This window comes from Dermacentor andersoni, chromosome 2, assembly GCF_023375885.2.
Source record: "Dermacentor andersoni chromosome 2, qqDerAnde1_hic_scaffold, whole genome shotgun sequence".
In the NCBI taxonomy this organism is placed as follows: Eukaryota; Metazoa; Arthropoda; class Arachnida; order Ixodida; family Ixodidae; genus Dermacentor; species Dermacentor andersoni.
The window spans coordinates 255,567,425-255,585,296 of NC_092815.1; the positions used below are offsets into that span (position 1 = coordinate 255,567,425).

A 17,872-nucleotide genomic window follows, 5' to 3' on the forward strand; every position below is an offset into this window, starting at 1 on the left:
CGGCTGTAATGATCCCGCTGACAGAAGGCTGCGACAGTGCAATCGTTTCTTCATTCCCGACGCACTGTTGAAAGCTCCCGGTGGCAAAAAACCGCAGCGCGCACAGCACTTTCATGGTAGTGTCGACACCACGAAATCTTTGAGCTCCGAGATGTCCTTCCAGCTCATCGCTAAGACGTCGCACTATGTCTTTGGAGAGCCTAAAATGCCTTCGAAACTCTTCTTCGGCCAGGCCGAACGCGTCGCGTCGTTGCCTCTCGTCGCGTCGTTGTCTTTCGGCACTCGCCAGCAACACAACCAAGGGAGCCGCCATTGCCGTCTGTCTCGTCTCGTCTAGGTGCCGGCTCGTCAGCTGGCGCGAGATTAGCCGGCAGCCACGGTTGCCCTAGCAACCCTCGACATCATGCTCACCCCCGCGCGCGACCCTCGAGCGAACCACTTCTCCGCGGTTCCTCTCCTAGCAGGGAACCGGTTCCTTTGCAGAAGATTGGCAACCTGTGTGACGTCATCAAAATTTGTCGTCCCGCCCACCAGGGATGACGACAACGAAGCGCCGACCAATGGCAACAGGCAAAAGGAACCGGTTCCAAAAGGAACCGCTACAGAATACGGCCCCAGCACAACTTCTACAGTAGCAGAATGGTGCCCACGCTGTTAAAATCGTCGGGTATGTTTCATTGCTCCTAAACCGCAGCGTAATCGTAAAGGAGAAAACTGCTGTAAGTTCACATTAGTACATGGAATTTTCAGAAATACAAAAGTGATTTCCGAGGCTGATTGTAGGCTCAATGACGCGTGCACACATCGCGTTGTGTGCTCCGCCCGCCTAAACGCCAGCAGAAAGTCCGGCCACGCCGACTTCAGCCACATCAGTACGCCTCAGAGAACTGTTTACCACGACGCGACGTCACACTAAATAGACCGCGCCAGCTCGAGAACAAACACCAGAAACCATCGCTGAGCGTTTAGCTAACATTCAAGAGTTGGCTCCTGCAAGCCAGCATGCCTACTGCCCATAGATGGCGCCACTGCGTACGCAATATGGTGGCGCCCATGAAAAAACCGCCTATAGGTAGCTTCAATGTCAAGGTAGCTTCAAGCCACAGGCAAATATACCGCGTACGGAAGGCCCTTCCTTTCGTCTTGTAGTCGTTTCAAGAACGTTAGAGTTTATTCGCTATATAATAACTGCATAGAACGTTTGCTTGCCTTTCATTCTCTTGGAAGCCGGGAAAAGTGGCTACCCTCTCGTTCCCCGCGTCGGCCCACCGTACAGAGTGCGCAAAATGACTCGTAGCCATTCCTTTGTTTTCCTTACATTGCTGAGACACGAGCCCATACAGAAACAAAATCTTGCAGCGCACATTTGACAGCGCACATGCTCAGAGAGAGCGTACGAGCAGCCTGGCAGCCGAAACAATGACCACGTGAGCGCGTCCTTTGGAGCACCGACTGAAGCGACATAAGCGCAAGACAGTGCGCAATGAATAACAGGAAACACAGTTTATTTCTACGTCGTCATTTTGCACTAATACATAGTAGGTTCCAAAGATAGAGCAACATTTCAAAACGTAATTAACTTTGTGTTGGCCAAGACAAACATCCCAACGGTAATTTTCCTAACCGATACTAGCCGTGCTGTTCACCCAGGGCTAAAGCTTAGCGCCCGCTCTGACGTGACGGTCACGTGTTGGGCCGATACGTTTGTTTTCATCGTGTTTCGCAGGCGCTCTCTCGCAATTATTATATTTTTTTTTTGCTCTACTGCCCATAACTCTTGTGACGTACGACGCATGACGTAATCAACAGCAGCAAGCGCGTCTTCCCCTGAAGGCGTTATAAAATGATGAATTGGTAAATAATGTAAAACAACACGTTCGTCGCAATACACCGTTCTGGCTGGCAGTGTGCACATTAATAGAAATACCTTCATTCAAACGCAGCGGGACGCGTTGGAATGTGCTCACGACGGCTGGGGCGAGTGCGTGGTGCTCGGCGCTTCCGCACACGATGTGCGTGCGCCGCCTGTGACGCTCGACCAAGGACGCTGCTGGCGTGGCTGCACATTTGGAGGTACGCTCTTCTGACTGGAGCATTTAGCTGTAACCTGGGTGTCTCGAGGAGGGAAACCTTGCATTGGCAAATACGCGAACGAACCTGAAATGAAGCACGCCCGAGGCATGCAGAATGAAGGCCATGTTATGGTTGGCCAACAAGCGGAAAGCGCATCATGCGGCACTGAGATTGAGGCAACGAAGGGGACCGCAGAGAACGTATCTCGCCTATGTTTTTCTAGCCAGCTGTGCTCCTCTAAATGACGTCTAAAGATAACTTGCACTACTACGTCTAAAGAAATTACTGGCGTCGAAATGGGCTATATTTGACCTTTCCACCGCATAAGTATAGGACAGGACTGGGCAGTTCCTGTATCGCGGTAGTATCTTACAGACACTTTTGAGTATCTGTAATTGTGTATTGAGATACATTATCAAATTGTATTTGTATTTCAGTAGTGAAATAATTTTACGATGTATCAATTATATCGCGATACAATGCAGGACACGGGTGTCTCGTTCCTTTCTTTTTTGCCGGAAATGGGGTGACGCGTTTGCAGCACGTGTCATCGCTTGTTCCCTTGACTGTTACCAGCCTGCCTAAGTGTCGGTCACAGCAGCCAAACGCACAGCAACGCGGCATCGAGAGACCACGAGCGATGCACAGACCGGCGCTGCGCGTGCACATGGCGATCGCCGGTTCCGCATGCCGCCGAAAGGCGAGAAATATCGCGAACCAGAAAGCGCGCAGTCAATCGCCCAATCTCGTTCGCGAGTCTTGTGTTGTGAGGCCAAACCGACGCTGTCTAGAAGACAGCCTACTTGAGAAGCTGCTGTGGCTTAATTTCAATTAACGCTGGAAGATTTAATGCGCTGCAAGATTATTCGCAATATTATGCTGCTCTTAATAAATGTCTTCAAGGAGCATCAACACCCCCGAAATAAAAGAAAAGTATTGCAGTATCTGTATTCTTGTAGATGAATTTTTGTACCTGTATTTAGGGATACTTCTTTCAACTTTTTTTTTCCATAAGTATCTCCGAAATAACCCGATACATCAAAGACAAATGTATTTCAGTATGTGTATTTTAGGCTTCCAGCACATCTATTTCGATAGCTGTATTGCGGAGATGTGAGTATCTCCGCCTGCAGACCTGGTATAGAAATGGTTCCACGAGGTCGATCGTTGCAGGCTGGAAGAGCGTGGACCAGGTTCCGCAGCTGGTCGAGCTCTACCAGAAGAGAGTCATCAAGCTCGACCCACTCATCACGCATCGGGTGCCCCTGGCAAAGGTCAACGACACCTTCAAAATTCGCAGAAGCGGCCGCTCGTGAGTGTCTGCTGCGGAACGCAGTGTCGCGTTCTCTCAAGCAAACCGGATATTCTGTGCAAATACATGGCTAATTGAAAAGTTGAAATGGACGCATTACACGAATGACTGCAAGAACCAAACGAGCCACGTGAGCCCTAGCTTATAACCCACAACCCGAAAAAACTGTATATCCCCGTGCCTCGTCGCGCATGAGCAAGGCCAGTCACAATCACTGAGGTAAACGCTCGGAGAAACTACTTTTACGTAGCGCGTGTTCAGCAACAGAAAGCTGGAGCTTTTCATGCTGCTCTACATTTTTCTCATTGACACTTTTCACCTAATAACATTTCACAAGTTGAATAATTGTGACTAATTATCGAATTACGCGGAATGCAACACATAATCTGAATATCTCCATGCGACGACAAACAATAACTTGGTTCTGTCCTTTCCCTTACAAAAATTTCTAGTAACTTCCAATAAACTTTCTTTAGACAAATGTTACTAGAACCTGCCAACAGTCCATTGAATTTCTTTATACCGTTTTCAAACTTCTTATGTACTTCATACCAACATCCTACAGACTATTGGCCACCGATATTGAATTGAAACCTTTTTTACAAACTTTCTTTAGACAATGAATGAACATGCTTTAGACACTAAAAGCAGGATTTACTGACCAATTTCAGACTTCTTAGAAACATTTTAGTAAAATTCTAGTTTTCTGTTGCTCGATCTAGAAACATTTAGCAACTTTTTGCTAACTTTCTGTTGCTTGATCTAGAAACATCCTAGAAACTTTCTATATGTCGACCTAGAAACGGCCTAGTAACATTCTACCAACTTTCTGTTGCTCACGCTAGTAACATTCTAGCAACTATTTTACTATGCTTTAAGTATGCTGGTGACATTTAAGCAAATTTCTCCGGCATTTTTTATTATATTCTGGTGCTGTTCAAATGTGACCTTCAACATGGGTAGTATATATAAATGTATTTGTCTATGAACAAAACACACCAATCTTTTTGAATATTAACTTTTATTTAGCACATTTCAAAACCCGCGCGAAAGCATTGATGAAAACGTGTTTTTGATCTCCGCAGCGTCGAATTGCCCTGCTGTGTAGCCTAAGGGAAGAGAAAAAGTAAAAAGAGTTAGTTTAGCCTTATGTCTCTGTTAGTGTATCTGGGCAGGACAGCACAAAGGAGTGATCCACAAGATTTTACCTTCAAATTACGAACTAAAGCAAATATTTTAGCTCACTGTGCTGTCACGCATACTCAGAATGGCCTTCCCACACCTTGGGTCCAAAGCCTCTTTTTGGGCGACATCCTTGTGGGCATTGGAACACCGCCGAAATAGTGACTTGTACTCTGACTCTTCTGCGCTGAAAAGAACCTTCCGGAGGCCTCGTGCAAATCTTGAGCCTGAGTATTTTGCGTCTCGCAGCAGTCGTGCCAGCGTGACCTCATCAAGGAGGATTCCTTCCCTGAGGTCCACCTGAAAACGAAAAGCAAACATTAGTTCTGGTTTTTATGCTTTGTAACTAAAACATTTGTCTTTCCGTTGCTATAATATTCGACAAATCATAATCTCTTACTTAGATGGCCTATTGTAGGAAGTCATGCTATGATACAGTAACATAGGTGACTTTTCAACAAAAGCTGTGGTTTATATCTATAGGTCTCTCAAACACTTCCCGTGAGTCAGGATGCAATAGAAATGTGATGGCTTCATTCGGCATTGCTGCATTTAGACTTTCCAGTTCACGTAAAACTTGCAACAATTGCTGCCCCATGTCACTCTTCAGAAGTGAAGAGTGTTCCATGTTTGGCTTTATTTTATGTCACCTCAGCAGCGAATTCCAGCAATTATGTAAGCTTCGCCACCAACTCCTCTTTCGTCCTAATTAGCCAGTTTTTCGTTTGGGGCACTTCAACTCTTTCAGCCACACACATTAAAATAAGACCTGCTCCTGGCTCCAGTCCATTTGTTCGTACGTCTTCTTCTTTCCCAATCATGCACTGCTGCTGTAGATTGCGCGTTGGTCCTTACAGCATCAGCATCAATGGCAGCTCACCATGCTAGTGTCTTGGATGAGGAAGGTGTCGGAAGGGTATGCCAGGTGGAGTATCAGGCTGAAACTATCTTACAGCCTTAGAAATAATGGCGTTGAACTTGACTAAGTGAACATCATTCAGGACTATACAAGATATCTGCAACAACATATTGCACCGCACTAGTTAGTGCCAAGAGCGTTTCATCCACATATCAGTGTACTTTGTGAATGTGCTGCACCTACTTACAATCACGTCACAAATGTCCTAGGCTCGTGCAGACTAGCTAGTTCACATGGTACACTCAGGTGGTTGGCAACAGCCAAACTTGCATGTGTGTGTGCAGTACTGCTATGGGCAGATTAGCCTACAAGTTGGCAAGTGGCACGCAATAAAGCACATGCCATTTTCAGACGAGAATGCCTACATACAAAATAGGCCTGTGCGTTAGGTTGTTGTAGCCCAATTTGACAAGTGCTTTGAACACAATGACTTTCGGCATATACCTTGGCATACTAAGGAGACACACTAAATTATGACAGAACATTATGGGTGTCTCTCCATATATGAAATAAGCAATTTTTACCATACGATGAAGCTTGTGAAACCAAAAGGAACGTAAAGTATGTGGCGATGCCACCAACTTTGATTGCGGTTAGCCACATGCAATGAGCTGTTGATCACTATAGGATGGTTACGTTGTCTTCAAACAACAGTAGTCGACCTAGAAAAACAGGGCCCTCTCTTTGCAGAATAAGTAACCAAAACATGCAAAAATGAAGCAGAGCCTGATATATTAATCAAATGAAGTTTATTTCAACATACAACTGATGCTGAGAACTGTGGACAAAAAGCCAGCAAGGCTTCTACATGCTTACATGCTCTCTTTACCATGGCAATAATGAGGTGTGAAGTTCAGAAGCAAGAAGTTTGGTTTCATTTTCTGTAACCAAATTTTTGCTACCAAATAAAGGAAGAAAAGAGTTTTGAAGGAATAATTTGTATGACTAAGATGTTTTAATGTTTCCATTTAGTGTCTGTTTTGTGAGGTGGGCTACGAGCATCTGAAAGTCGTGCTGCTTGGTTCAGAAATGAAGTAGCTCCACTTTTTTTATAGAAGCAGAATTAAATGCACCTGCAATCAATGTAATGGAATTGTTGAGGTAGTACTGCTGCACAGTATATGAACTGTTTGTTAAATGTAGGAACTGTACAGTTGTGAGAACTAACCTAAAAGAAGCAAAGTAGCCATAAACCAGTTGCAGTAGGGATATTGGAAGTTTAGGACAACCAGAGCTACACTAACTGCCAATAAATGTGGCGACATCATTTAAGCTTTACGCCCACCTTTTAAGGCACACTTGAAAGGTTCTTCCAATAGTCTTGATTTTGCATTTACCAAAATTGAAGTGATTCGCACTAGACCTAGCTGCGCGGGCTGCTCGGCTATAGAATATCCATCTTAATAGTGTCTTACAAATAGTCTACTGCACTGTATTTTATAGATAACTTCTGAACGGGTCCTTAGAACAAATTCTTCATATTGAATAAAGTCATAGACAAATTTCAAGAAAATTTGCAAAATTCTATATTTTCGGGCTAGTACACTGGAGAGCGAAATGAGATGCGAAAGGCAGGGAGGTTAACTGGAAGACAGATATTTAGTTTGCTACCCTACACTGGGGAAGGAACAAAGGCAGACAGGAACTAAATGCACATGGTGCATTACAAATGAAGGCTATGCGTACTTTACAGAAATGTTCCCCATCAAACCTTTCAGTACATTTAAGAGTAGAACATGTGAGAGTTTGCGGTAGCTGCTCCATGCAGAAGGCTTTCTTAATGCGAAGCAAGGTTTTGTGCATTTTCTACTAAATAAGAATAGTTCTAATAAGATAAAATGACAGAAGACAGCTAATATATGCTGTCTTTGACTGCAGAAAAAAGAAATTTATTGACCTTTTAGGCTTTTGCTCTATCGTAATTTCCACGGGTCAGTTACCCCCCGTCCCCCGACAACAGTCTGCCCCACGAAATCACATCAGCTTCTTACTTTTGGTGCTGACACGACTGCGATGAGCTCAGCACCACCGGTACCACTTGTGTAACCTTTTTTACCATCTTGAGGAGCCTGCAAAAAAGAAAACCAAACTGTGAATAAGTGAATTGCGCCTTGGTTGAACGTGACCATGTTGATCTTACTACGCCAGCCAATTCTTAACGCGATTCACTTGCTAGTGATGCTGTTCCTAGTGAATACTGCTGCAATGCCCCTTTCTACCTCAACAATTTCTGGCACTGGTTATTTACGCAGTATAGAGCAAAAGCACACGGACGAAATAAACGGGACACAGTGCTAAGAGCATATATATATATATATATATATATATATCTGCACAAAAAAGGCAGGGAGAAGGAAGACACAAACAAATCAGCCTAGCAAGATGAACTCACACAGGCAGCTAATGTGAGAAAAACATTTATTTCTACAATAAAAAAATTATATTAAATTATGGGGTTTTACGTGCCAAAACCACTTTCGGATTATGAGACACGCTGTAGTGGACGGCTCCGGAAATTTCGACCACCTGGGGTTCTTTAACGTGCACCTAAATCTAAGTAAACGGGTGTTTTCGCATTTCGCCCCCATCTAAATGCGGCCGCCGTAGCCGCGACCTTGTGCTCAGCAGCCTAACACCATAGCCACTGAGCAATCACGGCGAGTCTCTCCAATAAGGAGACTGATTGGCAACTAACACAATCCCTATTCCTAATCTCTGCAGCTTCTACGAATTCTATGGTGAACGGGTCAGGGTGTCTGGCCAGCGATTGGATGCGATAAAACAAAGGCTTGGCATCAGCAGTGTGCGCAACGTCCGGCATGGTGGCCAGATAGGGCTACTTTTTCAACGTTGTTCATGTGCTCACATAATCGCTCATTGATGCATCTATTTGTCTGTCCCACATACTCTTCGCCACAGTCCAACGGGAGGCAGTAAACCACCCCTTCAACACAAGAAACAAATGGTTTTCGGTGGGTCTTGTTGCACCCACGTAGCTTGCACGTATCCGCGTTTACCTTTGTGCACAAACTAGATTGCTTCGAAGTAGCAGGGAAGCCGATATCTACACCAACACATTTCCCAAACTTTTTCAGATTGTCACTAATTTCATGTAGGTAGGGTAAGACGATTACTTTCTTTGCTTGTGTCACCTGGTCAGTGGCATTGCAAATGCTGCCTGCCACGGTGGTCAATACATGGAACGCGTAACCTGCATCTAACAGATGTGAGACTTTGTACTGAAAACTTCTCTGAACCAAGTGCGAGCTGGACTTCAAGAGGACGTTTTTGAAGCACAAATTTACAATATTTCACTTCACTAGCTTTGAATGAGGTGAGTATGCAAGAATGAGTTTCTTGCCTCTAGGCTCGTAAAACCAACAAGAGGCAAAAGACCCATCCTTGCATACTCATCAGCTCATGAGTGTCCATAACCATAGTGTCTTGCAAAGAGTATTCTACATTCAATTTGACAGATTACTGATGAAGTATTTAGAAGAAATGCTCCATATTAAATAGAGTTTTGAACAAATTTCAAGAACAGTAATTGCGAAATGTTATATCTTCTTGCTTGTAGATTAAAAAAATTAAATGCACAAAATGCACCATGAAAGAAATCTATATGTACATTTACAGCAAGGTTCCACAATTATTTGCCGTATACTCAAAAGTATAAATTGCATGTAAATTTGTATTTTCTCGGCTAGATTGAACTTTGGCAGACATGCAATTGAAAAGCACTTTGCTTGAAGCAAATGGCAACTCGTGGCATCAAAATGCTTTGGCAGAGCACGCAGCAATGATTAAGCACAACAGTGACTGCATGAACCGTAGTGCAATTGGCCAGGAAAGAAACTTGAAGCCAGAGGGTCCCTAGGGATACAATTAACAGGACACACACATATCGAAACGAAGGAGCCTTCTCTGTGTTATGCACGATGCTTGCGTCACATGCTAAAACCTACTAAGTAGGCACTTCTACCTTTTGCCGCATTGAGAATAAGGCTTTCGAATGGAAGCCAAACTGTTTAGCTTTTAAAGTTTTATTTGATTATTCTATGTCATTCTTTGTCATGTTCCATCCCGACCAGATAAGCTTCCATCAAACTCTCGATGATAGAACTTTTGTGCGAAAGCATTAAGGCACTTTTTGCCTAAACCATGTACTTGGGTAGTAGAACACATTTTTCTAGGTGCTCTACAGTGCATTATTTGCAGTACTAAACCTCAGTTCGCTAAGCAGTGCAATAAATAATTACACTGTATCAAAAAGTAAATAGTTCAAAAATTAAGTGCGGGGCAGCTTGAGCTTGAAGCAAGCCTCCTTGCTACATCTTGGTAAATCTGAGGGAAAGTAAAATCAATTCTTCCCATTACACATAAGTAATTTCAAAGAACAAGCTTTATCCCATGCGAGCCGAAAAAGGGCAAAGAAATGGAGAAAAATTATGGCAATGTAACAGTGAATTGCCAGCATTAGCTATGCTGTCATGGTATGGCTTGCAACTACTGCACTGGGCTGGTTGTTATATGATTCAGCAGTTTTCTATACCACGTTCCCAACTCAAATTTCTGTAATGTATAAAGGACACCAGCTTCCAGCCGGAAACGAACCTGCACTTGGGACTCATAGTGAGCTTCTAACATTAAAAGGCGTTCGCCACATCTTAAAAGGCATTGGGTCTGTCGCGTTCAACGCCTTAATCGTGCAAAATCCGGCTTCTGTCCAAGACATCACTTCCACGTGTCAACGCCTAGACGAGCTGCAGTCTATTCGTCTTCCACATGGCAGCAGCGATCCTCAGGTTCCCCATTCTCCAGATCTACGTGCTCTTATCCGCACCATCATCCACGAAGAGCTTCAACTACAAGACCTAAGGCGTCCACCTGCTGCCTGCGCCCCAAACCCCACCTTCGCTTGCGCGAGGTCGTAAAGCAAGAGTTGACAGCAATGACTACACCCACGACACATCTTGCTCCGGTAGCGTGCCTCACATCTACCTATGCGGGTGTTGCTTCGATACCCACCCCTACCGTGACCTCCGTGCCTATGACCATTTGGCTTCGATGGGAACCACAGCACTTGCGGCGCCATCCTACCCTCAGTGGCGTCTACCTCGTCCTGTTTGTTTTCACTGTGGTATACGCGGCCGTATATCTCGCTTCTGCCACCGTCGCCAGCAGGATGACAGATGAGGCTATGCAGAGCAGGAGAGAGACCGCACTCGCCAACCAGACGCCTACTATCCCGCATCGTACTCGTTCCCTCAGCACCGTTCTCCGTCTCCTCCAGCTGCTCCCAATCTGCCTCACAGTTCCCGTTCGGCCAGACGTCGTTCTCCATCGCCTTACCGGCGCTCTACCTCACCGCTTCGCCCCACTTGCCATCTTGTCGACCAGCACTCGGAAAACTAACTGCTGCAGTTTCTGGAGGGGAAAGTGCTTCTTATCGGTCTTCGAAAATTCCTCCTGTTCGCCCGGCTAACATGATTTCTGCAACTGTCACAGGTGTTCCCGCGTCAGCTCTCATCGATACCGGTGCCGCCGTTTCTGTTCTTTGTAGTGATCTGTGTTCCCGGCTCCGGAAAGTAAAAACGCCTCATCTTGGACCTATTTTGCGTGGTGCTAATAATGCATTCATTCACCCCGACGGACAGTGTACTGCTCGTGTTCTAATCGACGGCATACGCCAACGCATTGAGTTTATCATCCTTCAAACGTGTATCCATGAACTTATACTGGGTTGGGACTTCCTACATTCTGCCAGCCGTCATTTCATGTAGAGAGGAAGTTGTCCATATCACGGATACAGCGCTTGCACTTGTTACGGACTCTTCACTTTCATTCGTGAACTTGGCCATCGCTGCAGACCACGTTCTGCGTCCTGGTCACAAAGACGTAGCCGCAACATCCAGTCAGATCGCCGACGGAGACGCCCTAGTCGCCCCTTCTTCCCGCTGTACTTCTCGCGGAATTCTGATTGCCACCTGTCTCGTCGGGTTTTCACGTGGCCGCGCCCTCCTGTCTGCTTGCAACACGACCTCAGATCCTGTGATGCTGCCCAACTGTGACAACCCTCGCCGACACTCAACCTATCTCTATAGTCACGCTTTGCCCTTCTTCATCGCCAGCACCAACCGCAGGTTTGGATGATTCTTTGCCTCCTCCGGCCGTTCTTTGTTCTGACCTAACAGCCGCGCAGTCCGAAGCCTTAATGGTTGTCTTGGCAAAGCACAAAGCCTGTTTCGATAGCTGTTCCCCTGTGTTGAGCCAAACTGCTGCGGCTACACACCGCATCGAAACCGATGGTTCCGCTATAATACGACGACGCCCCTATCGTGTATCGCAGTCCGAACGAAAGGTCATTGAAAAACAGGTTGCTCACATGCTTGCGCGGAAGATAATACGACCTTCATCTAGCCCATGGGCTTCTCCCGTAGTCCTGGTAAAGAAAAAGATGGCTCCATTCCCTTTTGCGTCGATTATCGAGCGCTCAGTAAGATCACACGCAATGACATATATCCAATACCTCGAATTGACGACGCTTTGGACACACTACAAGGGGCGGAGTATTTCTCCAGCCTTGATCTTCGATCAGGATATTGGCAAATTCCGATGAACGAGACTGACAAAGAAAAGACCGCATTCGCTACACCAGACGGACTTTATGAATTTAACGTGATGCCTTTTGGCCTTTGTAACGCTCCTGCCACATTTGAGCGCATGATAGACAACGTACTTCGTGGTCTAAAATGGAAGACCTGCCTCTGCTTTCTGGACGATAGTGTCATCTTTTCGTCTGACTTCAACCAGCATCTTCATCGATTAGAAGAAGTTCTCAAGTGCCTCGCAAATGCTGGTCTCCAGATCAATACAAAAAAATGCAAATTTGCAAGCAAGACAGTAAAAGTATTGGGTCACGTCGTCTCAAAAGAAGGCATCCAGCCAGACCCCGAAAATATTAGTGCTGTTCTCCAGTTTCCTCGCCCCCAGCAACAGAAAGATCTACGTAGTTTCCTCGGCTTGGCGTGATATTTTCGTCGATTTATACGCAACTTCGCTGGAATAGCAGCTCCTCTACACAAGCTACTGGTAACCTGCGCCTCTTTCACATGGACTAGCGACACTGCGAGTCAGCTTTTCAGCTCTTAAACGGCATCTTACTTGCGGACCAGTGCTTCGCCACTTCGATAATCAAGCCCCCACCATACTCCATAGTGACGCAAGCGCACAAGGTATTGGCGCAGTATTTCTGCAACGTAATGTAGCCTCTAAAGAGCAAGCCGAACACTTTTTCCAGCTGAGCGGAAATATAACATTACAAAGCAAGAGTGCCTGGCTATCATTTGGTCGATTCAGAAATTTCGCACCTACCTTTACGGCCGCCACTTCGCCAACGTCACCGACCATCATGCTCTGTGTTGGCTGTCATCAATGAAAAACATGTCAGGACGCTTAGGACGCTGGATACTCCGCTTGCAGGAATATGACTTTACTATAAAGTACAAGTCTGGAAAAAGTCGTCATGATGCAGACGCATTGTCTCGCTGCCCACTCTCACTCTCTCCCGGTAACGCGCCGTCGTCTTCCCCACCACGTCGTTCCGATGCTACGCCTGGTTCACACCAACTCTCCATAACGCCCCTGGACCAAGTTACCCTTTCATCACGCTCTGATTTCGTCTCGCTTTAGCGGGCCGACTCCTACTGTCGAGCTCTCATGGATCGCCTTAGTGGGTTCGCCGAACCACCCAACAGCCGCTTGCGACGCCAACTTTGACAATTCCGCCTTGAAGGTGGCGTGCTTCACCGCTACGTTTACCACCCAACAGGTCACCGGTGGGTCCCAGTTCTACCTCGCTGCCTTCGCGTGCGAGAATTAGAGGCACTTCACGACGACGTATCGGCTGGCCACTTAGGCTTCCCCAAGACTTACGACCGCATAAAGACCCGCTGCTTCTGGCCTGGCCTATCCACAACGGTGGCCAAATACATTGCCTCTTGTGCGTCATGTCGGCGCCGCAAACGCTCGACATCCCCTCCTGCTGGTTTACTACAACCTCTCCCTTGCCCGGACGCACCTTTTGAATTTGTTGGTATTGATTTATATGGTCCCTTGCCGTTGACACCCTCTGGTCACCGTTGGATTGTCACTTCGGTCGACCATTTAACAAGATATGCCGAGACTGCCCCTCTGCGATCCGGTACCGCTTCTGAGGTCGCCGACATTTTCTTGCGCTCCATCGTCTTGCGCCACGGGGCTCCTCGCGTTCTACTTAGTGACCGTGGCAAGGCGATCATTTCACAAGTTCTCGAGGAAGCTCTTCGGGCCGCTAATAGCGTCCACAAATCGACTTCCACGTATCATCCCCAAACCAGGGGCCTTACTGAGCGCTTCCACCGTACGCTGTCTGACATAATTTCCATGTACATCGGTCCTTAACACACTGACTGGGATAAAATTCTTCCTTTTGTGACATTCGCATATAATACTGCTATTCAACAGACTACCGCCTACAGCCCTTTCTTCCTTGTGTATGGATGATCTCCTTCCACCATATTCGACAGAGAATTCTTTTAGCACCTTCTTCGCCTAACGCTTCGCTTCCAGAAGATGTTGCTGCCCGAGTTGCACATTGCCCTCAAATTGCCTGGCAAAGCACAGAAGCTACCCAAGCTGAACACAAGCGCCACTGCGACAACAAACGCCGTGACCTACGTTTTCACCCTGGAGACCAAGTCCTGCTTTGGGCTCCAGTCCGCACCCCAGGCCTCTGTGAGAAGTTCCTTCAACGCTACATTGGCGCATACACCGTTGTGCAGCAAACATGTGCAGTGAACTATCCCTTCCGCCCCGTACACTCCGTCACTGACCCGCGCCGCCGTAATGCCGAAATCGTTCACGTCTCCTGGATGAAGCCCTTCACTCCCCGTTTAGATAATCTCTAATCGGCGGTCAGGCTGGCCGCTTCCATGACTGGGGGAAGTTAGTGTAAGCACTATTAACGTAGTACGTCGTTTTCATTAGTACATAGCCATCATCATCTTCCCTGTTCTTCTACTTCTTCGCGCATGAGCTGGGGCATTGCCTTTTTTGGAATAAACAGCGCTGGACAACTTGATCGGTCTCGGTATTATAATATATATAATAAAGGCCAGCGTCTCATTCAAATGTCTCGATTAAAAAGAAACCTTGTTATTGTAATATCGGCCGATATCTTCTCTGGATCAGACAAATTCGCGAAGACACTCAATAACATGAACAATACAGGTAGGTTCTCGCGACGCAGACATTCAAACGCAACTGTATACGTACAAAAATCTTCATACAAGCCTATATCAGCTCATTCGTCAAACTTAGCTATCGTGTGCGAAAGCGCGAAGCCTATGACACATCGACGTATACATTACACATGTACTATAATTGCGGGAATGCCAATATAACGCAGAATTTCCTGCCAGGAAACTACCTAGCAAACAGCAACTTTCAGTGTTTTCATAATTGTGTGCCCAGTCAGTCATAGCAATCAAGGCGGGTAGCATATACTTCACAGAAGAATACTAGTACGCAGCAACCTCAGACGAAGCTTTCGTGAAATTGCTTGCTAAATGAACACAGCAACATGGGCGAACTACGATGAGAAAGCGCTCTGCTCTGGCTAGTTACAGGACGCTCATTACATGAACCATAAGCTTCAAGAATGCGCGCAAGCGCCAAACTTGCTTACCTTTCAAGACGTAGTCAGCAAACGCTCCTTCGTCTCACATGTACCGTGGCACCGACCTTTTTCTGGCGCAAGGACAGTAGAGCGTTCGATGAACTCCAGCTCCACAAACTGACAACCTTCTACAAAGTCTTCCATACACTATGATTCGAAGCCCCAGCACCAGACTTTTCACGAGAGCGTTGGCAGGCAGCTCGGCAGAACAAAGGCAGCTCGGACGGGCGCTATAATAGGACACTCACAGTCGACACTGGTGGATCGCACGAGAAACACGGCGAACTAATGGCGTTACACCAGTCCGGTAGGTATTGCGATGGGTAATGCACACGACAAGCAGCACATTTTGTCTAGGCACTTCTACAACATGATTCCATACCGCCTTACAGCAACGAGCATTTAGTACAACCATTGGTACAACCGACGTGGTCTGTGAACCAAACAAATTAAAACCTCTCAATTTTTCAAAAGTAGCGCCATTCTTAGATCTTTGCGCCATCCCGCTCACCCTGGCGCGTCCTCCTCCACGCCTCCTGTCGCCTCAGCCTCCTCCGCTCCCCCATTGGCCAATCTGTGTCACGTGGAAGCGGGCGCCGCGCTTTTGTATATCTTTTTCTTTCCAGCGCGGAGCAGGCGCCGCGCTTTTGTATATTTTTTCTTTCCAGCGCGCGCCGACCTCCATACTTGGGCCTGCGCGACGAAAATACAGCAGGCGGACTGGCGGAGTGCGTTAGCGTAATAGAATGTGCAGGGCCGAGAACTTAATTGCGATGCCATGCTGCTGCGCCTTCGGTTGCCGCAACAGACACAGTGAGGGCAAAAAGCTTTTTGCTTTGCCGTCCGGCGGGCGCAACGCAAAAAGAAGTGTGGATTCGCAGGATCGGGCGGGCTGACTTCGAGGAAGTGGCAAAGAACGCACGGCTTAGTGAAGTAAGGGCCACGGCTACTCACAACCTCTTATATTGAGCCTAGTTCACGCCTTCCGCTTCGAAAAAGTGGGTGTTCATGCTCTGCGTGGTTTTTAGCGCGTTGTTTGACTTTCCTTTTTCTAATGTGCTCTCTTTGTTTCATGTAGTATCGTCTTGCGGTTAAATGCACGCATCTGCAGCTGGCCTGTGACATAAAAGCGACTTTATTCAGGGTATGTTTTGAGCTCCACCAGAAGTTAGCACATTCTCGACGCTATTGCAAGGCTCATTATGACTTACGATGCAGTCTTTTAGCTTCGAATGTACGCCCGCATGTATTGATTTGGTTTGTGGTGATTAATGTTTTTAACGTTCCGAAGCGACTAAAGCTAGGATGGAGGTCGTAGTGGATGGCTCCGGATAACTTTATCTACCTCGCCTGGGGATGTTTAACGTACACTTTGGTCGTAGAGTCGTACGTGGGCCGGTAAATTCCTCGTTGGCGTTTCATAATACTCGCGCGCTAGCGCTGCTTTAGAAGTTGGCGCCTCGGCGCGATTGTATTTCTTCAATAAATTTTATTTACTAGTGTAACAACTTGTCATTATTTCGTATTATTGACGGCGCCTCCAGGGCACCAAAGCGGCAACGGGAACACCAAAGCTAGAACCAGCGCTGGATGGGGCTCGCCGAAGCCTGTGCATGCCAAGGGGATATAAGATCGCGGACAGCCAATTTTGTATGCGAACACTCCCTGAGACGCCTGCATTAGTGTAATGTTACGTGCTCTTCAGAGGCCTCTGTTAGCCATTACATGTGCCCTCCTGGAGCAGTACTTGCAAAAAAAAACAATATATCGTCACGATTACCAAAGCACCGCGCAATGAAAAAACGGCCCTGTTGCCAGGCATTGCTGACCGCACACAGCCGGAATCTCTCACGCGCCGACCAAACAAAAGTATCCTGCAGGTACGTAAATGAACCTACGAAACCACGTACACATACGTTCACGCTGTCAACACCTGAAACTTTGGTAATTACTCGCGTGCTTGAGTACACCGCGTGCTTGCGTCGTGTTTCAGCAACACGAACTCTCAACGTCGCGCGCTTTACGCCTTAAATACGCCTTGAATAATAGTCATTTTCTCTATTTCCTCCGCAATTCTAACACGAAATTCTAAAGGCCAGTTACCGACTGACGAAGAAAGATCTCGATTGAAAAAACTGCTCCGCAGGGCTCGAACTTTTCTGCGGATTTCCTCCCGTAGCGTGTTTCCGTAGCATGTGTCTCCCGCTTAAAGCGGGAGACACATGGTGCGATTTTCCGTGCGATCTGTCGTACGGTGCGTCGTGTGCGACTTGCCGCATGCGGCGATTCGGGACACACGGTACGAATGAGCGAGCGGCGGGTAGCTCCGCCCAGAACCGGCGCCCCTGCGTGGAAGCTCGGAATGCTGCGTAACTTCGAACAGAAAGTGAAAGCAAACGTATTTGCACAGCTCTCTTGTTTGAAACAAACGATGACAATATAAACACGCCTATGCAAGCGCTGTAGACGTGTTTCCGCAAGGCCGCGTTAGCAGTAACGGCTCCTTTGACAGCCGCCGATGGCTATAGGAGCCGGCAGGCACAGCTCGCTCGGCCATTGAATCCGACACCGGTGGCGCTTGTGACACGATCGCTTGCAGCTCGTATAACGAAGCGTCTATGTTAGTCGGCACAACGTGTACACAGTTATCGTATGCTTAATTTGCAGC

General features: G+C 46.9%; 1 protein-coding gene across 1 annotated transcript in view; it reads left to right on the top strand.

Annotated features, from left to right (window-relative positions):
- Positions 1-17,872, top strand: part of LOC129387131 (alcohol dehydrogenase class-3-like) — a 762,528-nt gene that overhangs the window by 724,714 nt on the left and 19,942 nt on the right. Inside the window, exons 8-9 of the mRNA XM_072286648.1 lie at positions 1,944-2,073; positions 3,247-3,385. Of these exons, the coding sequence (XP_072142749.1) occupies positions 1,944-2,073; positions 3,247-3,385 (269 nt within the window). The remainder of the gene's footprint in view (positions 1-1,943; positions 2,074-3,246; positions 3,386-17,872) is intronic.